The sequence below is a fragment of the Columba livia genome, chromosome 3 (genome assembly GCF_036013475.1).
Source record: "Columba livia isolate bColLiv1 breed racing homer chromosome 3, bColLiv1.pat.W.v2, whole genome shotgun sequence".
Taxonomy (NCBI): Eukaryota; Metazoa; Chordata; class Aves; order Columbiformes; family Columbidae; genus Columba; species Columba livia.
Genome location: NC_088604.1, coordinates 8,437,666 through 8,459,919, shown reverse-complemented (window position 1 = coordinate 8,459,919; position 22,254 = coordinate 8,437,666). Strand labels below are relative to the sequence as shown.

Here is a 22,254-nt window from a genome sequence, read left to right as displayed (position 1 = left end):
AAACATTATTTGCTCATAAATCTCCCCAGTCCTCACACACAATCTTAGCTTTAAAAGTGTGTTTTCTTGTTACGTGTCCAAGAACGATCTCATAAACTACACTACCATATTGTCATTGTAATTTCACTTAAAAGAGTCTTTGTTTTGAGAGGTCACATCATATGTTATTTCCCAATGTGTATTATCTGGTACAAACAGTTGCTTAGGCTGTCTTGAATTTTTCATGGTTTCATGCATTCCACGCTACTTTTAAAAGTGAAGCTGTATTCCCTTTTCTTGTGGATTTACAGTCCAAGAGTCCAGCAGGATGTTCTTTCCATTGCATGGGGGTAACACCCTCTTCATGAATGCAGATTCACCCAACATCTCCCATAAAACCATGACTCGCTTTTCCATTGCACAGCTAAATTTCGAGAAACATCAGTTTCTTGAGCTGTTTCTCCTTGCGTGGCAGCCTACAAGGTATAAACATTCCTGCAAGGAGCAGGGGGAAAAGGACACTTTGCAGAAGAATGTGCTATCTTTGTCAATGGAATTGCCAAATACAGAATAACCAGATTCTATTCTATTTTGCAGTCCCATTTCTCTCCCATTCTGCCCCAGCTCTGCAAACACTTAGAAAAGGCTTCGGGCAACAACCGCTGTCTCAAGTTAAGGTCAATCAATACAACCGATGTGCTGATGTTTAGTTATAGGTAGCTGATGGCTTCCTCTGGCATGGATTAATCTTGTTAAATACATGGTTTTAAAATATCCCTTCAAAATTAATTTTCTGCTTGTTTTTAGATACACTATTGTGTAGTGGTTCTTCTGTGACCTTGACGGGATGGCCGGTGACAGCTGAAACGCTGCTTTGCTTTGCAACACTGAGATTCACTCCTACGTTATAAAACAAGTTCAGGGGTTGTTACTGTCTTCCACACCACTGCATCTGATCTCTCTTGAACAAAGGGGGCATGAGATGTTGTATTCATCTCATGAATACCCTGTTAAGAGTTTTTTCATCAGACTCAGTCTGGGCTGTTTGCTTCTATTCACCACGCAGTAAGAAAAGGGCCATTTGCTTCTGTTCATCTCATGTACTGTTTCTTGCCAGAGAAAAAGCTGTATGAAACGCAGAGAGTCCAAATGGATTTTAGTGATGTCTTGATTGTAACAACACGCTTAACTTGAACATTTCCAGCTTTTAAGAAAAACTGATTTTTTACGTTACACTGGAGTTGAATGCAGTACTATCTTCCTAAAGATTTTCTTTACTCCTGTGCTTTGTCAATAGTTTCGGTCCTGAGGGAGAACAGCTGTACTTAAAAGAGCTTTTAAGAAACCACTAAATTCACTAGGACACCAATTCCTTTTGTAGCAGGTCAGCACGTCTCCAGCTGTACTCTGATTTCCAGTAATAGACCTAATCTTCTAAACCAATATGTGATTGCAGTTGGGAACTTGCTTCATTACACCAGGTAAGTCCAATCGTGCCTCCTTCCATGCTTACCTTAGGCTCGACAAGTTTTTTGCAGAAAGGGCCCCCAAGAAAGAGTTCAGTATATTACTGAACAACTTGTGTTTAACGAAATGGAGCCAATGTACTCAAAATACTGAAAGAAAATATAAGAACAGCCCAGCACTGCAAAACAACCTTCTGAAGTTTTACCGAGCGCTCCGTAAATCGCTCAACTCTTCAACAGTGGTATGATATTCTTGTGAAAAGTTATGTATATATAGACACATTTTTAAAAACTCAATAGAATCAAGAAGTAACACTCGTAACAAATAAGTGCCTTCAATCCAGAAATGTCAAAGTTGTTTAAAACATGAAACAAACCCAGGGAGAAAAGAATCTCAGAAATCTGTATTTTGAAAGGTAAGACTCCGTGTGTTTTACACCAAAACAAAAGGCAAATGTCTTTGCTGTTTTCCCTGAAGATTCATAGGCAGGAGCTGTAATTAGATCTCATCCAGTTAAAAATTAACGATTAATTCTACTGCCTTCAAAAGGTTTAGTGCATTATGATGTACATTACAGAGAAGAATAAATTGTAACTGTCAAGGGTCAGATTTTACTTGTTTTTACTGAGCTTCACTGAACTCTGAGACTAAGCAACTTATTTCAGTGTATTTGAAGAAGGCAATTTTAATTGTTACAATTAAGGGGCTGCAGAAAGACATGAAGAAGACACGCAATTAAGTATTACCTTTCCATTTAGATCTATCTTTGATCGCACTTGTAAATTCACAGTGGATTTCCCATTAATTAATGTGAATTAGCTAGTTGTGGCTGCTCAATTTACGTTAATTCTAAATGTTTTACAGTGCATCGCTAATTATTGAACAACAACAACAAAAAACTTATTAAAAAGGATGCAGGTGCGAGCTGGGAATCGCTGCTGGGGGGTTGTTCTGCAGGGCTCCTGGCACCCCCGGCCCACGGAGCGTGACTTCGCGTGGGCTCACAGAGCGGGGGGACCCCCGGGGACCCCGTCCCCTTTAGTCCTTTCCGATGCACCCCCGGGAACTCGGGGGCTCCGCTTTCCAACCCCCCGCGCTGCTCTTTTGTACTCGACACACAGCTCCTTTTCCAATGTGTCAACACTCGCCCTTAATTAGTCCTTCCCGCATAATGAGGCGTTTCCAAAGGGCCCCGTGTGCCGCGGTCCCTGCCGCCTGCGCGGGGCTGGAGACACGAGGGGCCGGGGCGGCTCCGCGCGGAGCGGGGGTGCGGGACAACCGGCCCGTTCTCCGCTCCCTGAACGCCGCGTTTTGTCCTTTGCCCGCCAGCATACACACACACACACACACACTCTGCATCTTTTGTTCTGCCAGGAGGAGACATCTACCTTGGCAATAAAACGCGCTGCCCTGACAGGTTTATTCTCCCTCAAAGTGCAACCGCGACACGATCCACGGCCGCATCCCTGCCCTAACACTTCTCCCCCTGCCCTCCGAGGACGAGCTGCTCATTCGGGCGGGAAGCAGCGGGCCGCCAGCCTCGCCTCTCCGGCAGGCAGGGCAGGCTCCGGGGAAGGGGCGTTTGTCCCGCACACGGGTTACGGGACCCGCTCCCGAACCCGCCCCTCCCCCGCCATGGCGGCCTTGGCCCCGCCCCCGGGTGCTGTGGGCGGAGCTCTCGCCCCGCCCGGTCCGCGCGGGGGCAGCGGCTGCCCCGTCCAGCGGCGGCCGCGCGTGCGCGGTGGCGGGCGGGACACGGGAGTTGGCGGGGCCGGGAGCCGGCGCTGCGGCGGCCGCGGGTGAGTCGCTGCGGGGACGGGCCGCGCTGGGGCAGCGCGTTCCGCCGAGCCGGCGCTCCCCCAGCACCGACCGGGGCTTGAACTTTGCCCGGGGCCCTCCCTGGGGCCCTCTTGACGGGGAGGACGGGCTGAGCCTTCCCGCCCTTCGCCCCGCACCGCCGCCCGCGATCGGTCCCGTCCCGCGTGGAGCGGGGCGGCAGGGCGGGGGGGGCGCTCCCCGGCCCGGCTCCTTTCTCGGGCACCTCGCGGTGTTACTTTTCCGTGTTGCTACGGCGTTATCGTCTCTAAAAACACCCCCCTGGCCGCCCAGCGCCGCGGGGCAGCGGCTGCGCGGGGGGCGCGGGGCGGGCGGAGCCGTGTGCCGGGGTGCGGGGAAGTTCGGGTCAGGTTTTATCCAAAACGCACAGCCCTTCTAGCCGGCTGAAAACGCTGGTGCTGTGGCTGTACCTCAGCGTGTCACTCACGTTCAGACCGTGGGGTTTGTGGCTCATGTTGCTGCTTGATTCGCGCTTGCCCTTTAGCTGCTTGTTCCGTTGTCACAGGGCACGGAGCATTTTCGGTCATGGTGTCTGTGCTGTGTGGGGTAGCGACAGACACGCTGTGTCTGCGTGTCTCTGCTGTGGACGGGTTTCGAGCTGACAAGTTCACTTTCTGCCCGAGTGGGTTCAGACGGGCCGTCCGGGGGGAGGGGACCGTGTGTGCTGGAACTTTGCCGTCCTTCGGAGCAAGGAAAGCAGCAAAGCTCGGTTCTGGTTCGGTTTTAGTGCGTTCAAATAACTGGATGTGTGGGCTCAACAATATAGAGCGCAAAAATACCTGCTGAAAGGAATGTGGCTGTCACTGCGTAGGTGAGAGCTGCTTGTTCTGAAGACCTAGTGTGGAAAGGCCCATCCACCGAATGGACGCCCCTGGGGCAGGGGTGTCCTACCCCATCAGCAGCTGCTGGCACTCAGCATCTTCCTTTTTTTTAATTTCCAGAGGTGGCAGTTCAGATCTGTGCTGCTTTTAGTCACAGACACAAAAAAATACCTACAGAAACTCTTGAGGTTTTAAGTGACATCTGGGGATGTCTGAAGTTGACGGGAAGAGGTGGTTGGTGCTGGTTTTGTTGGCTTGCTGAGCTGAAGTGCTTGCAGTGCTCTACCGTTTGATTGCTGTCACCTAATGGCTTTCTGGTCATAATAAATATGCTGTATAGCCTGATTTCTTTACCTTGATACAGCAATGCAAACATTTTTTCTAGGTGTAATTGCTGTTGTACTTTAGAAGGAACAGCAACTTTCACAGATGCAGATTTGAGGCCAGCCCAGTGTAGCACAGGAATTAATTTGAAGAACTGCTTCATTGTGTCCTTCTCTTTTTAACAGCTCTGATGACAAGTCACAGAGAATCAACAAAGGCAGATGGCTGGAGGTGGCTCTTGTTGCTTTGGGGAGTAAACTATTGAGTAGCGAAAGACTGAAAGATGAGCACATTAGCACAAAACACACGAAAACGTTTTGTGCTGAAGTGTGTTAAACGTTTGAAATAAGTTTGAAAAATTGTATTTTTAAAGCACTCTTAAATTCCCTATACTGAAAGTTCATTTTTCCAAGTACAGGTACAAAGTTCTAAGTACAGCCATCAGATATGCTCACAATGTGCCAGCACAGGCTTGCCACATGTATGTAACGCTCTGGAAGAACATTGGTGAAGGTAAATTTAAAACAAGAAAATAAATAAAGGCTCTACCACATCTTGTGTGACATGACCGAAGTTTTGAACCGAATGCATAAGAGCGTTACCTGAACTTTAAAACCCCCTATGGACATATGGGCTGAATTTTGATTGTTATGGGAGTTTTCTGAAGGCTTACATACATTTCCACAAAAAACTTCTCACAAGGATTTAACTTTTAAGAGAAAAGAAAACCAACACCAACCTCCTTAGGAATGTGAATTAGTACAGAATAACTAATGTTTGGGTTTGGTTTGGTTTTATTTGCCCTGCAGTGAATGTTGTTGCCTGCTCACCTCTCTATCTTATTGTTAGATGGCAAGACTGTTTAAAATTTATTTCAGTCGTGCTGTGCATACTACTTTTTCAGGAGTGTGATGACTGTGACCAGTTAGTGTGATGCTCTCTAAAAGCCATTCACAATGTTATGACTTAGTCCCAAACCTGCCAAGAGCAGAACATCATCTGTGTAACCTGGACCCGGTGGTGTCTGGAAATAACTCCTTAAACACAGTTGCAACTTAAAACTTCTGTTCTCCTGTCTAATTTTAAAGTGATTTTATTTTTTAAGGGTGTTTTTGAGAGTCTCTGACTTTCTGTAACTTTTTTCCAGAGAGCTCAGAAGTGACTGTAATGAGATCAGTACAGCATTCTTCATTCGTTTGCTCTCAGCCTACTAATCCTGTAGTATATTTAGTACTTGCAAATCCAGGATTTTCTTTCCAGCTAAACGCTAGACCAGAAATGATAATTCACAGTTTCTGGGATGCTGCACTGCTATGTCGAGGTATGGTAGAAGAAGAACCGGAGAAATCTTGCACCTTTTGATAATGCGCACTGTTGAAGGTCATTGGAATGCCTGCAGTGCCAGTGCAGGTTTTCTGCTACTGTCTCATAGTGTTGTGAAAAATCAGGGGATTTTAAATCATGCAGCTCAGGAAAGGAATGTGGGATTTTTTTCCCTCTCTAAGCTTGAGCATGGGCATGTATTTTCAATTCATGTGATTATTGTGGCATTTATTTTGTCTATTTATGAAAAAGTAATCTTCCTTTTGAATATCTGAAAGCAATGCATGGCTCATGTGTCATTAAATTAGAAACTGCAGGCAAATAAAGAACCATCTGGAGACTTGGTGGGGGGGGTAGGTTGAGATTTCTGGTTAAATGTACTATCAACACAGGAAAAAACAGTGAGAAGTGTTTCAGCTTCAAAAGTGCTGGGCATTTTCTCTGTTTGATTTGGGGTGGTTCTTTTTTATTGGTTGTTTTTTTAACCGTCGTCTTTTCATAATTAGGAGAAACACCAGAATGAAAGAGATGGACAACATCAAAACTGTGAAGAAAGAATGGTAGGTAAAAGTTCTGCTCTCCCCCTTTTTCATCTTCCTTTCCTGATCCTGTTTGCGTGTCCTGCATGACCTTTCAAACTTTATGTTAAATGTTAAAATATTAAGTTTTGTTTGCTGTATCTACCTCCTCCACATATATATATATATATATATATATTTTAAACTTCAGTATAACTTTGCTAAAAGATTTTTCACATAGCTGGAGGGTTTCCTAGATGCAAAAAGCTGCAGAAATGGTTTTACTTAAAAAAGAAAGGCAGCCTTGCAAATTGCTAACTCATAGTGCACCTCTACACTTGGTGTGGACATGTTTTGTTTTCCAGTTATGTTTCTGAGGTAAAGTACAGTGAATGCCTAGATTAACACTTCAAGTTTCTTTTGTTCTATTAGAAAACTAAAATAGGGACAGCACACTTTTGAAATTTTTTCTTCTTTCAATGTTTTGAGTTTTGTTTAAATATGTTAATCTCTAGGGATTCTTAGTATTGCATAGATACACTGCATACAATTTCTTTTTATGCAAATATATCTAATTACCATTCAAGTAAGCATGACTGGTTTTGAATTCAATGCAGAGCTTTATGTAAAACTGGGTATTTTTAAAGAGCTGGGATATTTTTTTTTGGAATTGCTTAAAATAGACTTTTCTGAATCTCTGATAGGAGTAACTCCCACAATGTTTACCAAAAGCTGCATAATCCTCCTACTATGCAGAGTACCTAAACAGAAAGGTCATCATTCATTCAGTTTGCATATTTCCGCGTTTTGTTTGGTGAAAATCTGACAGAAACAGCTGTCACATAAACAGTGTTGTATACAGAAATGTGGTTGATGCACCTTTTTTGATACTCTGGCAGTCTCCACAGTACGGAAATCTGTTGTATTTCTTCAGTGTGCTCAAGTGGTGTCGAGTCACTTGTTCTCGTGTTTCTCTTTTTACTTTCAAAGACAGCTACGGTGGTTCTGTGATGGTGCTGGAAGTGGGGGAGTAAATCTTAGGGCAGTGTTCTTGTGTGTGGTTTTTAAAGCCTATGGCAAAGGAAGTCACTTGAGCTCATATCATGGAAATGCTTCAAGGAATGGCTTTAATTGGCATGCAGTTAAACGTTTGTTGTTCTGAATTGGAGGTATGAATCTAACTTGCATTCCTAGCTCTGATACCAAGTTTACAAGCTTCTGCATAGATTAATTCACCTTTTTTGTTGCTGTTCTTCAACTTGTGCTTCTGAAGTGCAAATAGTATCTAATGTGTTGTCTGAAGCATCATTTTTACTTACATCTTTGTCCTGCAGGATGTGTAAATCAGGAACAGACGATCAGATTTTGAATGGTGCAGAACAGAACCGTGACTACTTTGTAGACAGCCTTTTTGAAGAAGCACAGAAGGTCGGTGCCAGATGTGTGCCCCCAGCTACAGTCAAGAACCAGGTCAGTGCTGAAGAGAAAAAAAATACACGTGTCATATAATAGCACTCCTGGAAAACACAAGGTCCAGTAGTCTTATCCAGTACATCTGTAAGTAAATGCACATAGAATTCAGACAGCAGTAGGAACAGTCTCCCATCTCTTAGTCAACCAAGCCTGTGCTTCTGGCTCTAACTGTTTTATAGAGGGTTTAGTGTTGTTCTAGGACTTACACTGGCATTGGCTTGTGCACTTCTGCTGTATTAGTAAGGAGAGTGAGCTGAGCATGAGGTGCAAGAAATAACTACTGTTACATAAAAAGTTGTTTAAAAAGTTGCAGCCTTTTAATGCAGAGATATAGCCCAAATCTTTTTCATTTGTTCTCATTTTATAGTTGTGGTGGTAGTGGGATGTTTAATATGGGTTTATATCTCAGTGATATTCGTATTTTTCTGTTGCTCTCCAAAGAGTAGGAGGGCACTGGACAAAAGGCCACATAGAGCAAAGATATCAAGGAGAAATTTAGGGTGGGTGTTGCTGGAAATTATGTTCATAGATCCCCAACTGTGTCTGGGAGAAAAGCAGTGTCAGGAGCAGCGTACCTTAAATTGCAGTTCTGAAACAGGGTTCCATGGCGGTCCTTGCGGCCATGTCTGAATGGGCAGCTGATGTGGAGTAACTAGTCCATGTTAAACTCGTATCCTGGTTCACTGGAGAGGAGCTTTCCCATGATGAGAGCCCCCTGCATATGCATTGGTGCCGTGAGACACAAGACTTCTTAAAGGAATCTAATCATCCTGAGTGCTATGTACCTTTTTGACAGATTACCCAGCCAAAAGAGAATTTGGTTCAGCAGTTTGCATGTGCTGTGTGTTTATGTAGCAATCAGCTTATAAGAAGTCACACTGTGCAAAAAATTAAAAAAAAAGTTGTCAAGTGCTATCAAGCCTAGTTCAAACTAATTTCCAGCTGAGAAGAATTCTGCATTTGTAAGTGCTTCATATACCTCCCATGTGGTCAAGTATCTGTCAAGACAACATTATTTCAGGCATCAGACCTGGTTGACCAAATGTTTCCCTAAATATGAAAATGCGATCCCAAATATATCCGTGTTAAAGGTGGAGAGATTTCAGTGAACAGTGTGAAGGGTACAAGTTGAAGTAGTGGATGTTCTCTGGCAAAGCTAATGAGTTACTAAGAATGTATTTTTTCATTCCCATAACACCAAGCTTTTGAATGTACCCAGGAATCCCAGGGTAACACAAATGTATGACTGTCTGAAAGTAAGTTTTCTGATGCTTGCTGCATTTCCTGAATAAAAGGCTTCTGCGTGCATTATCTCAATGCCTGACTTTCAGAAAGTCCTGAATGATCAGCACACGGCTTTGCCCTGATAAATCCCCAGCTGGACTATTCTGGTAGTTGGTGTTCCAGCACCAGGCATGTACGCTCTCAAATTAGCTCTTGAAGAGTTGCAGCTGGCTGGGATCTTCCAGCTCTTTTTTTCCTGCTGAATTGAAGGCGTGTTCTTGACCTAGGAAAGCAAAATGATTGGGGGAAGGTTTATTTCTAACCCAGATTGACACAGGATACTTAGAAATGTCACTTGCCCTTTGCAGTTGCTCTGCCTGTTGGCACAGGGCCGAAACAGATTATAGTGAGCCTTCTCTCTCAGTATTTTTAGTCCGTGCAGTGGATGATTTATGATCACAGGGAACTGTAGGTATGCCAAACAGGTTTTACATCAGTGTTATAATGAGAATTGTTCTTACTTTATAGGTTGATGTAATCATTAAACTTTGGAAAAATGGGTTTACAGTAAATGACAGTGAACTGAGGAGCTACACTGATGTTTCAAACCAACAGTTCTTGGACTCCATTAAAAAAGGGTGAGTTTTGTGTTCTTAATCAGGCTGAGTTAATGTGCTTTGGATAGCACTTAGCATATGCTCTGAATTTTCTACATAGCTGCTTGGCTTTGCTGCACTGCGGGAGCTTTGGCCACTGCCTGTCTCAGTTCCCACAGTGCTAATGGCTGTTTTAACATCAACCGGTTTAATATCGCTTTGAATTGCAGTAGTTGTACAGTTGCTGATGAAAGAGATAAAAGTGAGTGTTGGTAAGGGGCTCAGCAGGTGCAGAATGAAATAAAGAATAAATCAGAGTGCCCAGTAACAGCCACTGATCAAATGGTACTTAAGACTAACAAACTCAATGTGGAAGTGGTTGAGCTTTTCTGGTTTTATGGTCTTTGTTTTCTTTTTATTGATGAAAAGCCTTAAATGGGCACAGCTGCTCCATGTAACGTCAAGAAACTGATCAGTCCTACATTCCAGACGTTTTTCCTGGAATAAACTTGCTGTTTCAGTCATTTGTGTGTATACAGCAACTTCACTCTTATCCCTCCATTAAAAATTAGCATACATTGGTTTGTATGGTCAGCTGCTGGTGTTTGCAGTGTTGCTTTAAAAAAGCAGTTGACCATACAAACCAATGTAATTTTGAGCCTTTAATTTGTAGTCCATTGCTTCTTCCCATTCAAATGTAGAGGAGAATATAATTTCATAGAGAATATAATTTAATAACTCTTTCAAATAGGTGAAATTACTGAGCCATTGTAATTTTTTGTCTTTTCCATAGTTTGCTAGCCCATCAAAAATACCAATTTTACACTCTATGGCTGTCACCCGCATTCGTTGTAATAGCAATTAACTGCGTTGTTTAAATCTCTTTGCTTTCTCTGTGTGCATGCATCAAAAGTTTGCCACCTTTCTTCCACCATTTGCTTGTGAAGATGCTAATTACAAGATGCTTCCTGCATAATTGTTTATGGTAGAGGAGCACTTAGTACAGCCCCTGTGCCAGCTGAGCCCCACCACCCGAAAATGCAGGATCTGCATCAGAGCTCTTAGACAAAGGCCTCGTTGTGTTCTGCTTAATGCAAATAAAGCATTACCGAGGTGATGTTACTGCACTAAAAAGTGTAGCTGTTAGTGATGATCTAATTTTTGAAAGCTGAGATTCATATTTGTAATTCAACACATTGTGTCTAAACTCAGTTCTTCAAAAGCCTTCTTTCCTTCTTGTTTTATGGGGATAAAATAACTGAACCTTTTACAGCAATGTATGGCAATAGTGAACTTCCTACACATCATGCGCTTTGGCGTGGTAACTGCTGAGTAAATTTGAACATCATTCAACAACTTGCATGGTGTTGTCCTTTTTTTATTGTTCACTTTCTAGTTAATTTGCAGTGCAGGAACTGCAGATTTGGATGTCATGCACTTAACACTCAGTAAATACTTGTGAAGGTGTTTTTTTTTAAAGGCATCATCCTTGAAAGAAGCATAGAACATGTATTTATCATTAATCTATTTTGTATACTGAAAATGGTGTAGTAATTATTTTTATGACTTTTTCTTTTTCTTAAGGGAACTGCCTTTTGAGTTGCGAAAAGTTTTTGATAAGGAGGAGGTAGATGTGAAAGTGGAAGATAAAAAAGATAAGGTGTACTTGTCATCGAAAAAGCCGGTGTTTCATCCCTTTTCTGGACACGGTTACAGATTAGGAAGGTGAGTAGTTTGATGTGATCTATGCTTGAGTAGCTAAAGGGAACTATACCTATGGTAAGGGACCTCATAATTGAGGTTGAAGTGACCTCTGGAGTTCTCTAATCCAAGTTCCTGCTCGAAGCAGGGTCAGCTGTGGGGCAGGTGAGGTTGCTCAGGCTTGTATCCAGTTGGGCCTTGAAATACTGCAAGAGTGGAAGCTGCACAGCTTGATTCAGTGCTGTATTGTCTTCATTGGAAATAAGTTATTCCTTTTATCCAGTCTGAATGTCTCTTGCTTTAGTTTATGTCCACCGTGAAGAGCCTGGCTCCCTCCTGCTGATATCTCCTGTAGACCCTGTTAGGTGACCCCCCCACACTGTCTCTTCCACAGGCTGAACAAGCCCCTCTAGCATCTCCTCACAGGGTGAATGCTCCAGCATGAGGCCAATTTGGTGGCCCTCCGGGGAACTTGCTCCAGTTTATTGACATCTGTCTTTCTATTTTGGGCACCCAACCTGAATGCAGTATTGAGGTGTGTCTCCTGAGTGCTGCATGGGGGATAATTGGCTCCCACAGTTTACTGGCTGTGTTCCTGTTAAAACAGTGAGGATGCTGCTCGTTTTCTTTGCTCCTGGACTCAATATCAGCAGAACTTGCCAGCTGAAAGGCTGTCACTCTTCTGTTCTGTGATTTAAGAGACAAGAATCTCTTTTTAAAGCTCTGTGTGCAATACTTGTGTAAGAAGAGAGGAGTATGACAGTCCCATAAAGGGAACTGAAGAGCTAAGAGTTTATATTGCATTCTCTTAAAATTCTTAAGTATTTAACCATGCATTTAGTGTAGTAGGACACTTCAGAGTGTTACAGTGATCCTCCTTCTTCTGTGACTCTTGTGGTTGGGGAGAGTCAGCCATAAATGCCAATGCTAAAACTGTACTTGATTTATAACCAAACAGTACTGCATTTTGCAAGGCAGAGGGGCAGGCTAGGAGGTGGTGTATTTGATCCCTGTGACTTTTGCTTACTCCTGCCACTTTATCTGCTTCACATGTCCCTGTTATGTAAGGCTTAGATGCCTGTAGAAGCAGATTTCAGCCTAGAGAACATATTCAGTGACCAGGAGCCCACAGGAAGCCTTCACAGGTGGGACTGCTTGGTGGACTGTGCTGAAACCTTAGGTGAGCAGCTTGTTTTAATTAAATAGAAAGGCTTTGCTGCTAAGGCCCATTGCTTGTGCTGAGAGAAAGCGTGACCTGGGTAGGAACAGATGAGGCAGGAGAAGGCAATGTGCAGAGTAAGAGAGTGGTAATCGTAAAGGATGAGTGTTTCCAGGCTGCTTCAGAGAAGCAAGTATCTGTTTTATCAGTTTCATCTGTTTCTCTAGCACAGTCCATTCAATTGCTACATGCTTGAGTAGATACGGTCAATAGGGAAAAGTCTTCCCTCGAGAGATGGATGAGATGCTGCAAGACTTGTGCTTGGTAGCACAGAAATCCTGAGCAAACGAGGGTCGAGAACTTAACCTTATTTTATCTACAAGTAGAACTGTATATAACAAAAGCAAAAAGATCTTCAGTGTGCTGCATTTCAGTTGTTCAGTGGCTTGTTGTGCTCTGTCATGCCTACGTCGCGATCTTGCTTCCCAAGAGGCGATTTAAGTTCTGCAAATGTGCTGTTCTGTGAATTTTGGTTGACTGGTCTTGCACACTGAGACATGTTACAACTTGTTCAGCATTTTTTTTCTTTAAGGGCTGGATAAAATACCTTTTTTTTTTTTTCTACTCTATTCAGTGCTATGCTATTGGAGCTTTTTCTTTAAAAATGAGTAAATATTTTTCTGATGTTGGAAACATGAACTGTAAGTGCTCTTATTCCATAAACTAGTGCTTGCTCCCTGATGTTAATAAATGCCCATTGCATGCCAATGCTACTCTTTCAGCAGAAAAGCTTTGTGGGGAAATAGTAGTACTGAAGCCTGTAAATGTGTTACAAGCTATAGAACAGTTATTCTACAGTTGCATTTGTGTGCTTAATGATAAGCGAGAGAGGCAAATGACTGAACAGTTTACTTCAGCTAATGACTTAGCTAAACTTCTGCTTATCAAATAAACTTTATTTAATAGTCTATAGGTTTTCTGCCAGTGTTCCCAGATGGATGGATTATGTGGTGGATGAACCACTATGAATTGGTCTTCTGGCTGGCTCGTTAAAACCTTTGTTGGAGGAAAAATGGAGGATCGAGAAATGATATGTTTGATATAACTCAGATGAGTTTGATCCTCTCCCTTTTGCTGTACAGGAGAAACAAATGAGACTTACCAGACTTTTCCAATATACCTTATCAACCTATACAAACCTATATCAACCTTAGCCCAAGACTAATGGATATATTCTGTTTCATTTACCCCTGTTCAGCTGCATTTAATAGTTTGGGACTATAACAAGATTTGCAACTGCACTTTTCTGTTAAGCTTATCAATGCATTTTCAAGACTGCCTTGGAAGCATGTAAATCAGACTATTGGCTGAAATCCCTTGTGACCAATTGAGCTTGCTCTGTAGCCTCATTAGGGTAAAACATTGTCTGTCAAGCTTTTTAACCATTAGTCGGGCTAAGGCACAATACCTAACTCTTGGGCGTTTTCTTTTCAGAAAATTGATAGGGGTCTCTTGTGTCTCTCTAGTCTTTAGTTTACATCTTCTTTTGATAATCTTGCTGAAGGAATAAGTCTGTAATAGTGGTGATAATGCTTTGATCTCAGGCTAGTATGCAACATAGATTCTTGGTTTCTGGCTCTAGTCAAAACTCCCACCACTAGATGGCTTTATATGTGGGTTCTACAAAAGCAAAGTTATTAAGCGCAAAAATGCATTAAACTTTGGTGAATATAAATCTTGTTAAGCTAAGCTGCAAGAGAAATTTACATGTTGACTTCAGTTTCACATATACTTGCCATTGAAAGAATAATCTCCAGTGCATACCGAAAATTGTGAGATGTGACTATAAAGGAAGTCAGTTTGAGAATGACATCAAAGTCTGTATCTGTGTGAGACCGTTGTCTGAGCTACAGCTGTGGCTGATGGCCTAAAAGGTAGTTCAGCCCAGGCTAAGCCAGCCAGCCATCAGCTGCAGAGCTGACAGCTGCTCCTGCCTGCGCTGTGCCACACACAGCTCACACACAAGTCCTTGTGCTTCGGCCTCTCAACCTGGAACCAAACCCTGCTGATCAGGTAAGCAGCGAAAACTCATCATTGCTGGACTGACGTATTTTAAAAGGACAAGGAATTACTGGAGGGAGTCCAGTGGCAGGCTAGGAAGATGACTAGGGACCTAGGGCACCTTTCTTTTGAGGAGAGACTGCGAAAGCTGGGTCTGTTCAGCCTGGAGAAGCTGAGAGGGGATCTCATCAATGTTTATAAATATCTCAAGGTGGGTGTCAAGAGGATGGACCAGACTCCTTTCAGTGGTGCTCAACGACAGGATGAGGGGCAATGGGCACAGACTGAAGCACAGGAGGTTCCGTCTGAGTATGAGGAGAAACTTATTTACTCTGAGGGTGCCAGAGCCCTGTTACAGGCTGCCCAGAGAGGTTGTGGAGTCTCCTTCTCTGGAGACATTCAAACCCACCTGGACACATTCCTGTGTGATCTGCTCTGGTGAACCTGCTTTAGCAGGTGGGTTGGACTGGATGATCTCCAGAGGTCCCTTCCAACCCCAACCATGCTCTGATTCTGTGATTACTTGAACTTTTAATTTTTTTTTAATTTGTTCCCAAGGCTGTTTTAGCATTATTTGACTGGTGCTTAAGCTTTTGTTCCAAATCTGGAGGGCAAATAGGGTTTCTTTTGTATTGAGGTCAACTATGAGCAGAAGCTGGGTGCAAGACAAGTATTTACAAGTATTTACTCAGTAGAGGCAGGTGGGTGACAGTAAGTCACCTGTACATAGAGTACCAGGATGCTTTGCAGATATGCCTCTTGCAGTCTGTTGGTTCCAAGTTCTTGTGCCCCAGCTGATTTATTTGTAATGCAAACCAGTCGGTTCTGTGCCTCTTGTCTGCCTCCAGCTGCAGTGAACATCTCTTATCACTCGCTTGGGAATGACAGTCCTTGATTCTGATTCTTTTTGCAGAGTTTCAATGGAAGAGATAAAAACTGTCTCTGCTGGCTAATGGTTCAGGAGTTGGGGCGCTTAACTTGGCAGTGGGTGATGAAAGTTTTTTAAGTACTTCAGAGTGAGAAGCCCAAGACTCTAAAGTTTATTAGCTTGAATATATTAAGTCATTAGCACCTTTTTTAATAATAAATGAGCTGTGGCTTTTCTGCTTTGTGATTAAACTAACAAGAACACAACGATGTAAGGATGGGGTTGCTCCATGAAGCAGATATAGTATTAAGACTGTTTTTGTGTGATCACTGGTTACTGACTTATCTCTTAAGAAACTCATCGATTTTTCTGTGCAAAGAGAAAACTATTCCGCAAACCACAAGTGTTCGTGTAGTCAGTGACCACAGCTGAGCTCAGAGAAGAAATGGTAGTTCCTTAAATCACTGCTGTTGTTTTGCAAACAAACATCTGGTTATACTCATATGGGCTGAGGATGTGCCTATTGGATCAGGCCTTAAGATAACATAACAGTACGTGTTGAACAAGCTTAGTCCTGAAAGAGGCACTAAGCTCGAGATATTTATTCAGAATCAATGTTTTTCACAGTAATTTATTTTTTTAATACCACACACTTGGATTGAGATCACTGTATTATGTCAAGGTGTTTTATGGATCTTTGCCCTTACTGTAGAGTCAATTGTTGAAAGTGCCTTAGAAAAAAGCAAAATCCAAGTGTTGCATAAACCAGCCTGGATTTTCATATTAACTCAATTCCTCTGATAGATGAGTAATGCTCCTAAGCTGAAATACATGATGCCGGAGTCTAAATCAAGGCTAACAACATTCAGTTAAATTGAATTACTATAATCACATTAGGGTGAAAATTAACGTTGAGTATGCAAATTCAATACTCAAACCTCTTAAAGTTTCACCTGTGTGATTAGAGTACAAAAAACGTATGAAGAATCTTCAGACCGTTTCATCTCGTGTGGTCATGTTTAATCCTTTCATATTTAAGTTCCCTTCCATCTTGTAAAAATATTGAACATGATCAAACTGAAATTCTTTAGCATGTTGAAGTCTTCAAGAGAAAATATTGGCATGTGGTTAAAAAAAAATAAGCTGATATTTATGTCAGTATTCCTATATTTGTTTAAAAAAAAAATAAAGTTATCAGTTCACCATGGTACAGGGCAGAAAGTTCCAGAAGTGGAGGTCTGGAGGGAGGTTCATGCCTACGAATGTGCACAGAAGCCATAACCTCCTCTGGCTTTTTCTTTTCAGTGCTACTCCAAGGATAATCTCTAAAGTAAGAGATGATCATCAGGCAGCTGACAACAGAAGACGTCTACCTTTAGTACCCTTAAATGATTTGGAGCCTGTCACTAACATCCAGATCTGGTTAGCTGACGGAGAAAGAATAATTCAGAAATTCAATGTTTCGCACAGGTAAGATTGATTTTAGCACTGTCACATGTATTTGCATCTAAACTATTTGTCCTATGCCTGTAAGCATGACAAGTCTCTAACTTGTGTGAATAATTTAGCTCCTCAGTTCACTTAGCATTGGGCTGCTGTTCAGCTGTATCTAGAATACTTGCTTTCATATTTTTTGAGAAATTGATCGTCTTTCAGCTGACAAGAAAGGAGCGTGAGATGATGTTAATAGTTGAGCATAAATAAAAATCTGAGGAAACTGTAGGAGTTCTTTGTAGGTTAGTGGAAGTTAAGCTGCATGTGTTGCTCATTACTAGAAGAAACAGCTTTTTAGATGACAGATCTCTCACAAAGTCATTACATCTGAAGCAATTTGCTTAGTGGAAAAGCCTGCTGGTCATTGGGCACAGACAGCCCCAAGGTGGCAGCTGGAAGGTGTGATTTCCAGTGGAACCAGAGTCATTGTGCTGGGCAGGGTGGTTCTTCCCCTCCACATCTGTGCTGTCAGCATGGACAGCATAGAATGCATCCAACATGTTTATTTCTTCATTTGTAAAATTTCCGGTTCCCAAAGGGGCTTGAAAATGGGGATAATGTCAGAAGGCGTCAGCACAGCATGTGTATGCAGGGGCTTTGAGAAAGTAGGATAAACCATTTAAATTGTAGAACTACAGTCTTTAGAGACCTTTCTCAAATTTGTAATTTGAGAAGTCGCTCCAGTGCTATACAATCAGGTTGTATAGAAAGGATATGTTGCCCGTGCTTCTCTGTGAAGCAATTTAAAGTGATCATAGATTTAACACAATCCAGGCTGCTGTCAAGATGAATGGTGTGTGTCTTTGTGGCTCATTAAAATGAAAGATCAGCAGTTGAAGGTTAATGACTGTAACTTTTTCTTACTCTTGTACTAATTTATTACTGTTAGTGGCCTGAGATATGAGCCGAAATGCTGTTGGGAAGTACTACTGAAGGGTCAATTGCTATTCTAGTTCTTGGTACTTCATTGGAGGGCTTAATATCTTAATTATTCCAGGTTTCACACACTTAAGTATATTTAGAAGCCTTTTGTTTTCACAGTAAATAGCAGTTTGAGCAGCTGCTAAGTGCTTTTGGAGGAAAAAATAAAGTCTGAAATAAGCAGAGCAGCCCTACTGATGCGATGCTCTTGTTGAAGTAGTTTGCAATAAATATTCCTTTATAACGCATCGTCTTGCCACAAGACCAGCATGTTTGTGCTGTATACAATATGTATGACCTAATTAGAAATGGGGAAATCCTTTTGGAGTACATATCCGTAAGTGTTAGGTTGCAGTATAGCACTCCTTTCAGTGGAGAAGCAGTCACATTATAGGTAAATAGCATGTGGCATATATATTGCAGTGCCTGGGTAAATTGGTTACTTGTACCCATTGCAGACAGAATGCGTATGTGCCACAGGAACTAGTACTTTAGATATGACTTAATTACTGATGAAAGATCGAAGTTGCAGCATTGGAGCAGAAGTGCAGGTAGCATCGTAATACTGCAGTGTGGGGAATCGAGGAGACGTGAGAGCAAAGCAACCAGCAGAGCAGTGCTGTGGGAACACCACACATAGCTGTGTCTCGAATCGAGTTGTGTCCCGTCTTGAGCACTTGCTGAGTTAGTGTGACCCTGGAGCATCAGGTGTGGAGCCTGGAAAGGGACTTGTTCAGCCTGAAGCAAGAAAGCCAGTGGCTGATTGCCTGAGTTGTTCTTGGAACTCAATGAACATTGGTTGGGCATTTACATGAATTATATCAAGAAATTATTCCTGCTTGAGGTTTTTCAGGCTTTAGGCTTATAAGACTGTCTCTGAGTTGAGTCTTACCTGCAGAGGAATTAGATGCTAGCTGTATCTGTCCTAGTAAGCATGGCTAAAACAAGAAAATTTTCCCCTAAGCCAACTAGCACTTGCTCAAACAATATCTAGGCTTGGTTCAGATCTTAGCTCAGGTCACAGACCATTCCCAGGAGGCAGTAAACCCCATGGGCTATCCGATGCATGGGGCAGAGGAACAATTTGTTTAAAAATTTTCCAGTAGCCAGAGTCTACCAGTTGGCCTCAGGATCAGAGAATGGGCACTGACACTATGTTTATTTTACTGGTATAGATGTGTCCTGTCATCTTCACTTTCCAATTAGATTGGTTAGTCCTGATTCTTCCACAGTGAAGCCTCTGGCTTGCTCACCTGTTGCAAAGTTCTTCACACCTTAACAGGCAGCCTGAGTCTGTAATGAATTCACTGCTGCACCTCCTTTGGTAGAAGGAGGCTGTATTTAGACCTAGTTAACTCATAAGCTACCCACACTTTTGCAAACCCCTTTTCTTTATTATTGTGGTTCTGCTCCGTGTACCACACACTGGAGGCATCTGTATTCTAGCTCTTTGCTACAGAAACCTCAGGTAAGAGCTCCACCAGCTGGTTAGGCATCGGTAGGCTTGTGCAACCACCAGCTGAGCCATGGTGAAGATACTCATCCTTTTTCCCTCGGGGCTGCTCTCAGAGCGTGCAAACCTTGGTTCTTGCCTCCCAAGTGGATCAGGCACTTCAGGATACCTCCGTTTCTGTGCGATCAGCTGTTACGTGAAGTGGGTGTCTCATTCTCTTCTTGTGGTCGCTGTGTTGTGCATGTGGTTTGTGTTGGGATTGGAGGGCTCTAATGCTGAGTTTTGTTTTTTTTCTTCTCAGAATAAGCCATGTCCGAGACTTCATAATGAAGTATCAAGGATCGGAGAGAAGCGTTCCCTTCACACTAACCACTTCACTGCCATTTCGAGAGCTGCGAGATGAGACGCTAACCCTAGAAGAAGCAAAGTTGCAAAATGCCGTTGTTGTTCAAAGACTTCAGAAAACAACCGAACCTTTTGGACTCTTGGTGATGAAAGCACCTGACAGTGACTATAAAACTGCTGCTACACCTAATGGACAGCTCAAGAATGAGCAAAAAAAGGCTATCAAAACCACAAGATCAAATTAGTTTTTAACTCGCCAAAATCTGCACACAGGTGGAACTAGACAAAACCAAAAATGTAACCAGCAATACCTGGATGTACTCTCATCCTCATGTACTGTGCTCTCAGAGAGCAAAATGTGTGCTGTGCTATCATCTGCTGTAATAGAAGTATTTTCAACGAGATTTGGTGGTCAGAGCCTGGCTATATAACATAACAGAGGTAGCTGGGCAGCAGGTCATCCTTAGAATTTCCTTAGGTAGAAAACTACTTAGTTCTTTAATGAATATATTTAGGTGGAACAGTTCTCTGAGAGTTCATTACTACTGATAGCACCTTTTAAGGAAAAATAGTATTTATTTTTGCACTTTGGACTGAAGTGCAACTGAACTGATTGGTTGCACTTGCATTTTGGTGGAAGCTGCTGCACTTTGCATTCTTCTCACGGTAACTTTTAGGCAATAGATGCTGCAGGGAAGCTCACATTTGAACTCTTAACTAACTTAAAAATCTTCAATATTGGTATCTTCAGGGTTTAACTTTTATCACAAGATCTGCAGTGTAATGTTCTATCAAGTCTTCATATGGTGGTAGGTGCACGTGTGAGAAGATAGAAATGAGGTAGTCTGGTGCATACTGCACATGAAGTGCCTCCAAGGAAGCTCTGAAGAGGTTGCTTCTACCAATGGTTGAAGTGGTTTTTGCCTCTTTTATGCTGCTACAGGTGTCTTACAGATGGGGTGATGTTAAACTACCTAGCTCATTATGATAGAGATCCACTTTTAGCCTCGTCACACAAAAACTTCAGTTTTTCTTGAGATTACCATACAGGAATAGTGGTTTAGAGGGACACAGTTGGTTTTATACTAAGTATCTGCCTCTGTCCCGAACTGGCCAACTGACTGAGACTCTAACTGCATGTGGCCAAGTTTCAAAGATGTTGAAAATCCTTATTTGAAAACAGGTTTCTTCCCCACACCCCTGCGCCATTTGCATCCAGATTTTTTATTTTGCTATTCACGTACTTGAGCCATAAAATTTGTAGCCAGCTATTCCATGTTTTGCTGAAGGAGAAATCAACATAAAGACTAAATATTCTGTATTGGGTTCGCTAAGTAGCGTGTGGGTTTGTGAAGGGAGCTGGAGTCTCTGGATAAGAGTTATTCTGGGGCTTTTGCTGAGTGCTGACCAATTTGCTACCTATGCAGATGGATACATGTTGGGATTGTATTTCTTTTGAATGGTTAAATGAAGAGTTTGGAATTTCCTGGGTTTGTTTTAAATAGAAAATTACTTAATTGGAGTGACCTGAATTCTATCTAAAAATCATGTTACTTTTAACTAGGGATGCGCTTACTTGATTTGCAGAGATGTAAAACTGTTTTGCTTCAGCATCTCTCCTGGTATGTTTGAGGGCAGTGAAATGAAAGTCAACTGCACAAATGTATTTTAAGTGTATTCAAAAAGCAAATCTCAGAAAACTACGTGGTTAACTGTGTGCTATAAACCTGATGTGCTACTGTGTCATTCAGGTTTATGTAGCAAATAATACAACTAAGTTGTCTTCATGCTTGCGCTGACTCCTCTACTATATGAAAAGCCTCCCAGATCTCTAGTAGTAGAAAGAAATGTGCAGAGAAATCCACAAGTAAAATTGGAGACACAAGTCACCTACAGGCACAGATCCAGCTCTCAGTTTACAGAACTTCCTGGACAGTGAATTTTATTAATCGGTGCTTTTGAACTTGTCTGAATGTAACACTAAGTATTGGGGAAGCACACATGCTTGATTTTAAGCTCAGTTGTTATTATCTAAAAGGTATGTGAAATGTCAAGTAGCTGTATACTATTCCTGCATTTGCGACATAGAAATTCAAATAAATAATTAATGTAAGGCTGACTGAAGTTGGAGGAGGAGGGGAACAAATTTTAGGTTAAGAAAATCCATCTTTATTGTTACCAGAAAATCGTGTTTTCGGAATGGAGCAGTAAGTATTTAGTATTTCAACATTGATTCATGTTTGCTACCAGTATTGTAGGAGGCTGGATAGCTTGATTCTGTCTGACTATATATTGTGTTTTACTGAAATCACCTGTTTCAGGTTACAGCTTTGGTGTACGTTTGTATTCGCAATTTGCAAGTGTCATGGTCTTAATTACAAAATGAGAGCAAATCTTGAAGTCAAGAGCGATGCTAACTGCACTAATCCCATGTTGGACTAGAAAGTGCCTTTAAAACAAAAGCAACAAACTGTGATTGGTTACCTTATTTCCTAATATGGCGAAAATCTTTGGAATGAATACAAGGCTCTCCTAAATCTAATTGGTTTCAGTCAATTTGTTAAGACTGATTAGCTACCTGTAGTGTCTGGACAGCCTAATCTCTTGCTCAGCACTGTAGACAGCTATTGTGCATTGGTCAAACAGCAGTAAAACTGGCTTGATCAATGCTGGAGTTTGTGAAACACACAA

General features: G+C 42.2%; 1 protein-coding gene across 2 annotated transcripts; it reads left to right on the top strand.

Moving 5' to 3' along the window:
* Nucleotides 1–3,143: 3,143 nt before the first annotated feature.
* On the top strand, nucleotides 3,144–21,350 carry UBXN2A (UBX domain protein 2A). Of its 2 annotated transcripts, none has more exons than XM_065055779.1 (7): nucleotides 3,144–3,245; nucleotides 6,257–6,310; nucleotides 7,603–7,738; nucleotides 9,494–9,603; nucleotides 11,146–11,286; nucleotides 16,656–16,820; nucleotides 19,520–21,350. In XM_065055779.1, exons 2-7 carry the CDS (start codon nucleotides 6,270–6,272, stop codon nucleotides 19,806–19,808), a joined length of 882 nt encoding a protein of 293 aa, XP_064911851.1. In that variant the 5' UTR covers nucleotides 3,144–3,245; nucleotides 6,257–6,269; the 3' UTR covers nucleotides 19,809–21,350. The 2 variants fall into 2 exon arrangements, with proteins under 2 accessions (XP_064911851.1, XP_064911852.1); XM_065055780.1 differs by lacking the exon at nucleotides 3,144–3,245 and adding an exon at nucleotides 3,831–4,940.
* The last annotated feature ends 904 nt before the right edge of the window (nucleotides 21,351–22,254 follow it).

Coding starts and splice junctions, on each gene's coding strand:
- UBXN2A (XM_065055779.1), top strand. CDS start 6,270: ATGAAAGAGATGGACAACATCAAAACTGTGAAGAAAGAATG. Junction 9,604..11,145: donor TTGGACTCCATTAAAAAAGG/GTGAGTTTTGTG, acceptor CTTTTTCTTAAG/GGAACTGCCTTTTGAGTTGC. Junction 16,821..19,519: donor AAATTCAATGTTTCGCACAG/GTAAGATTGATT, acceptor TTTTCTTCTCAG/AATAAGCCATGTCCGAGACT.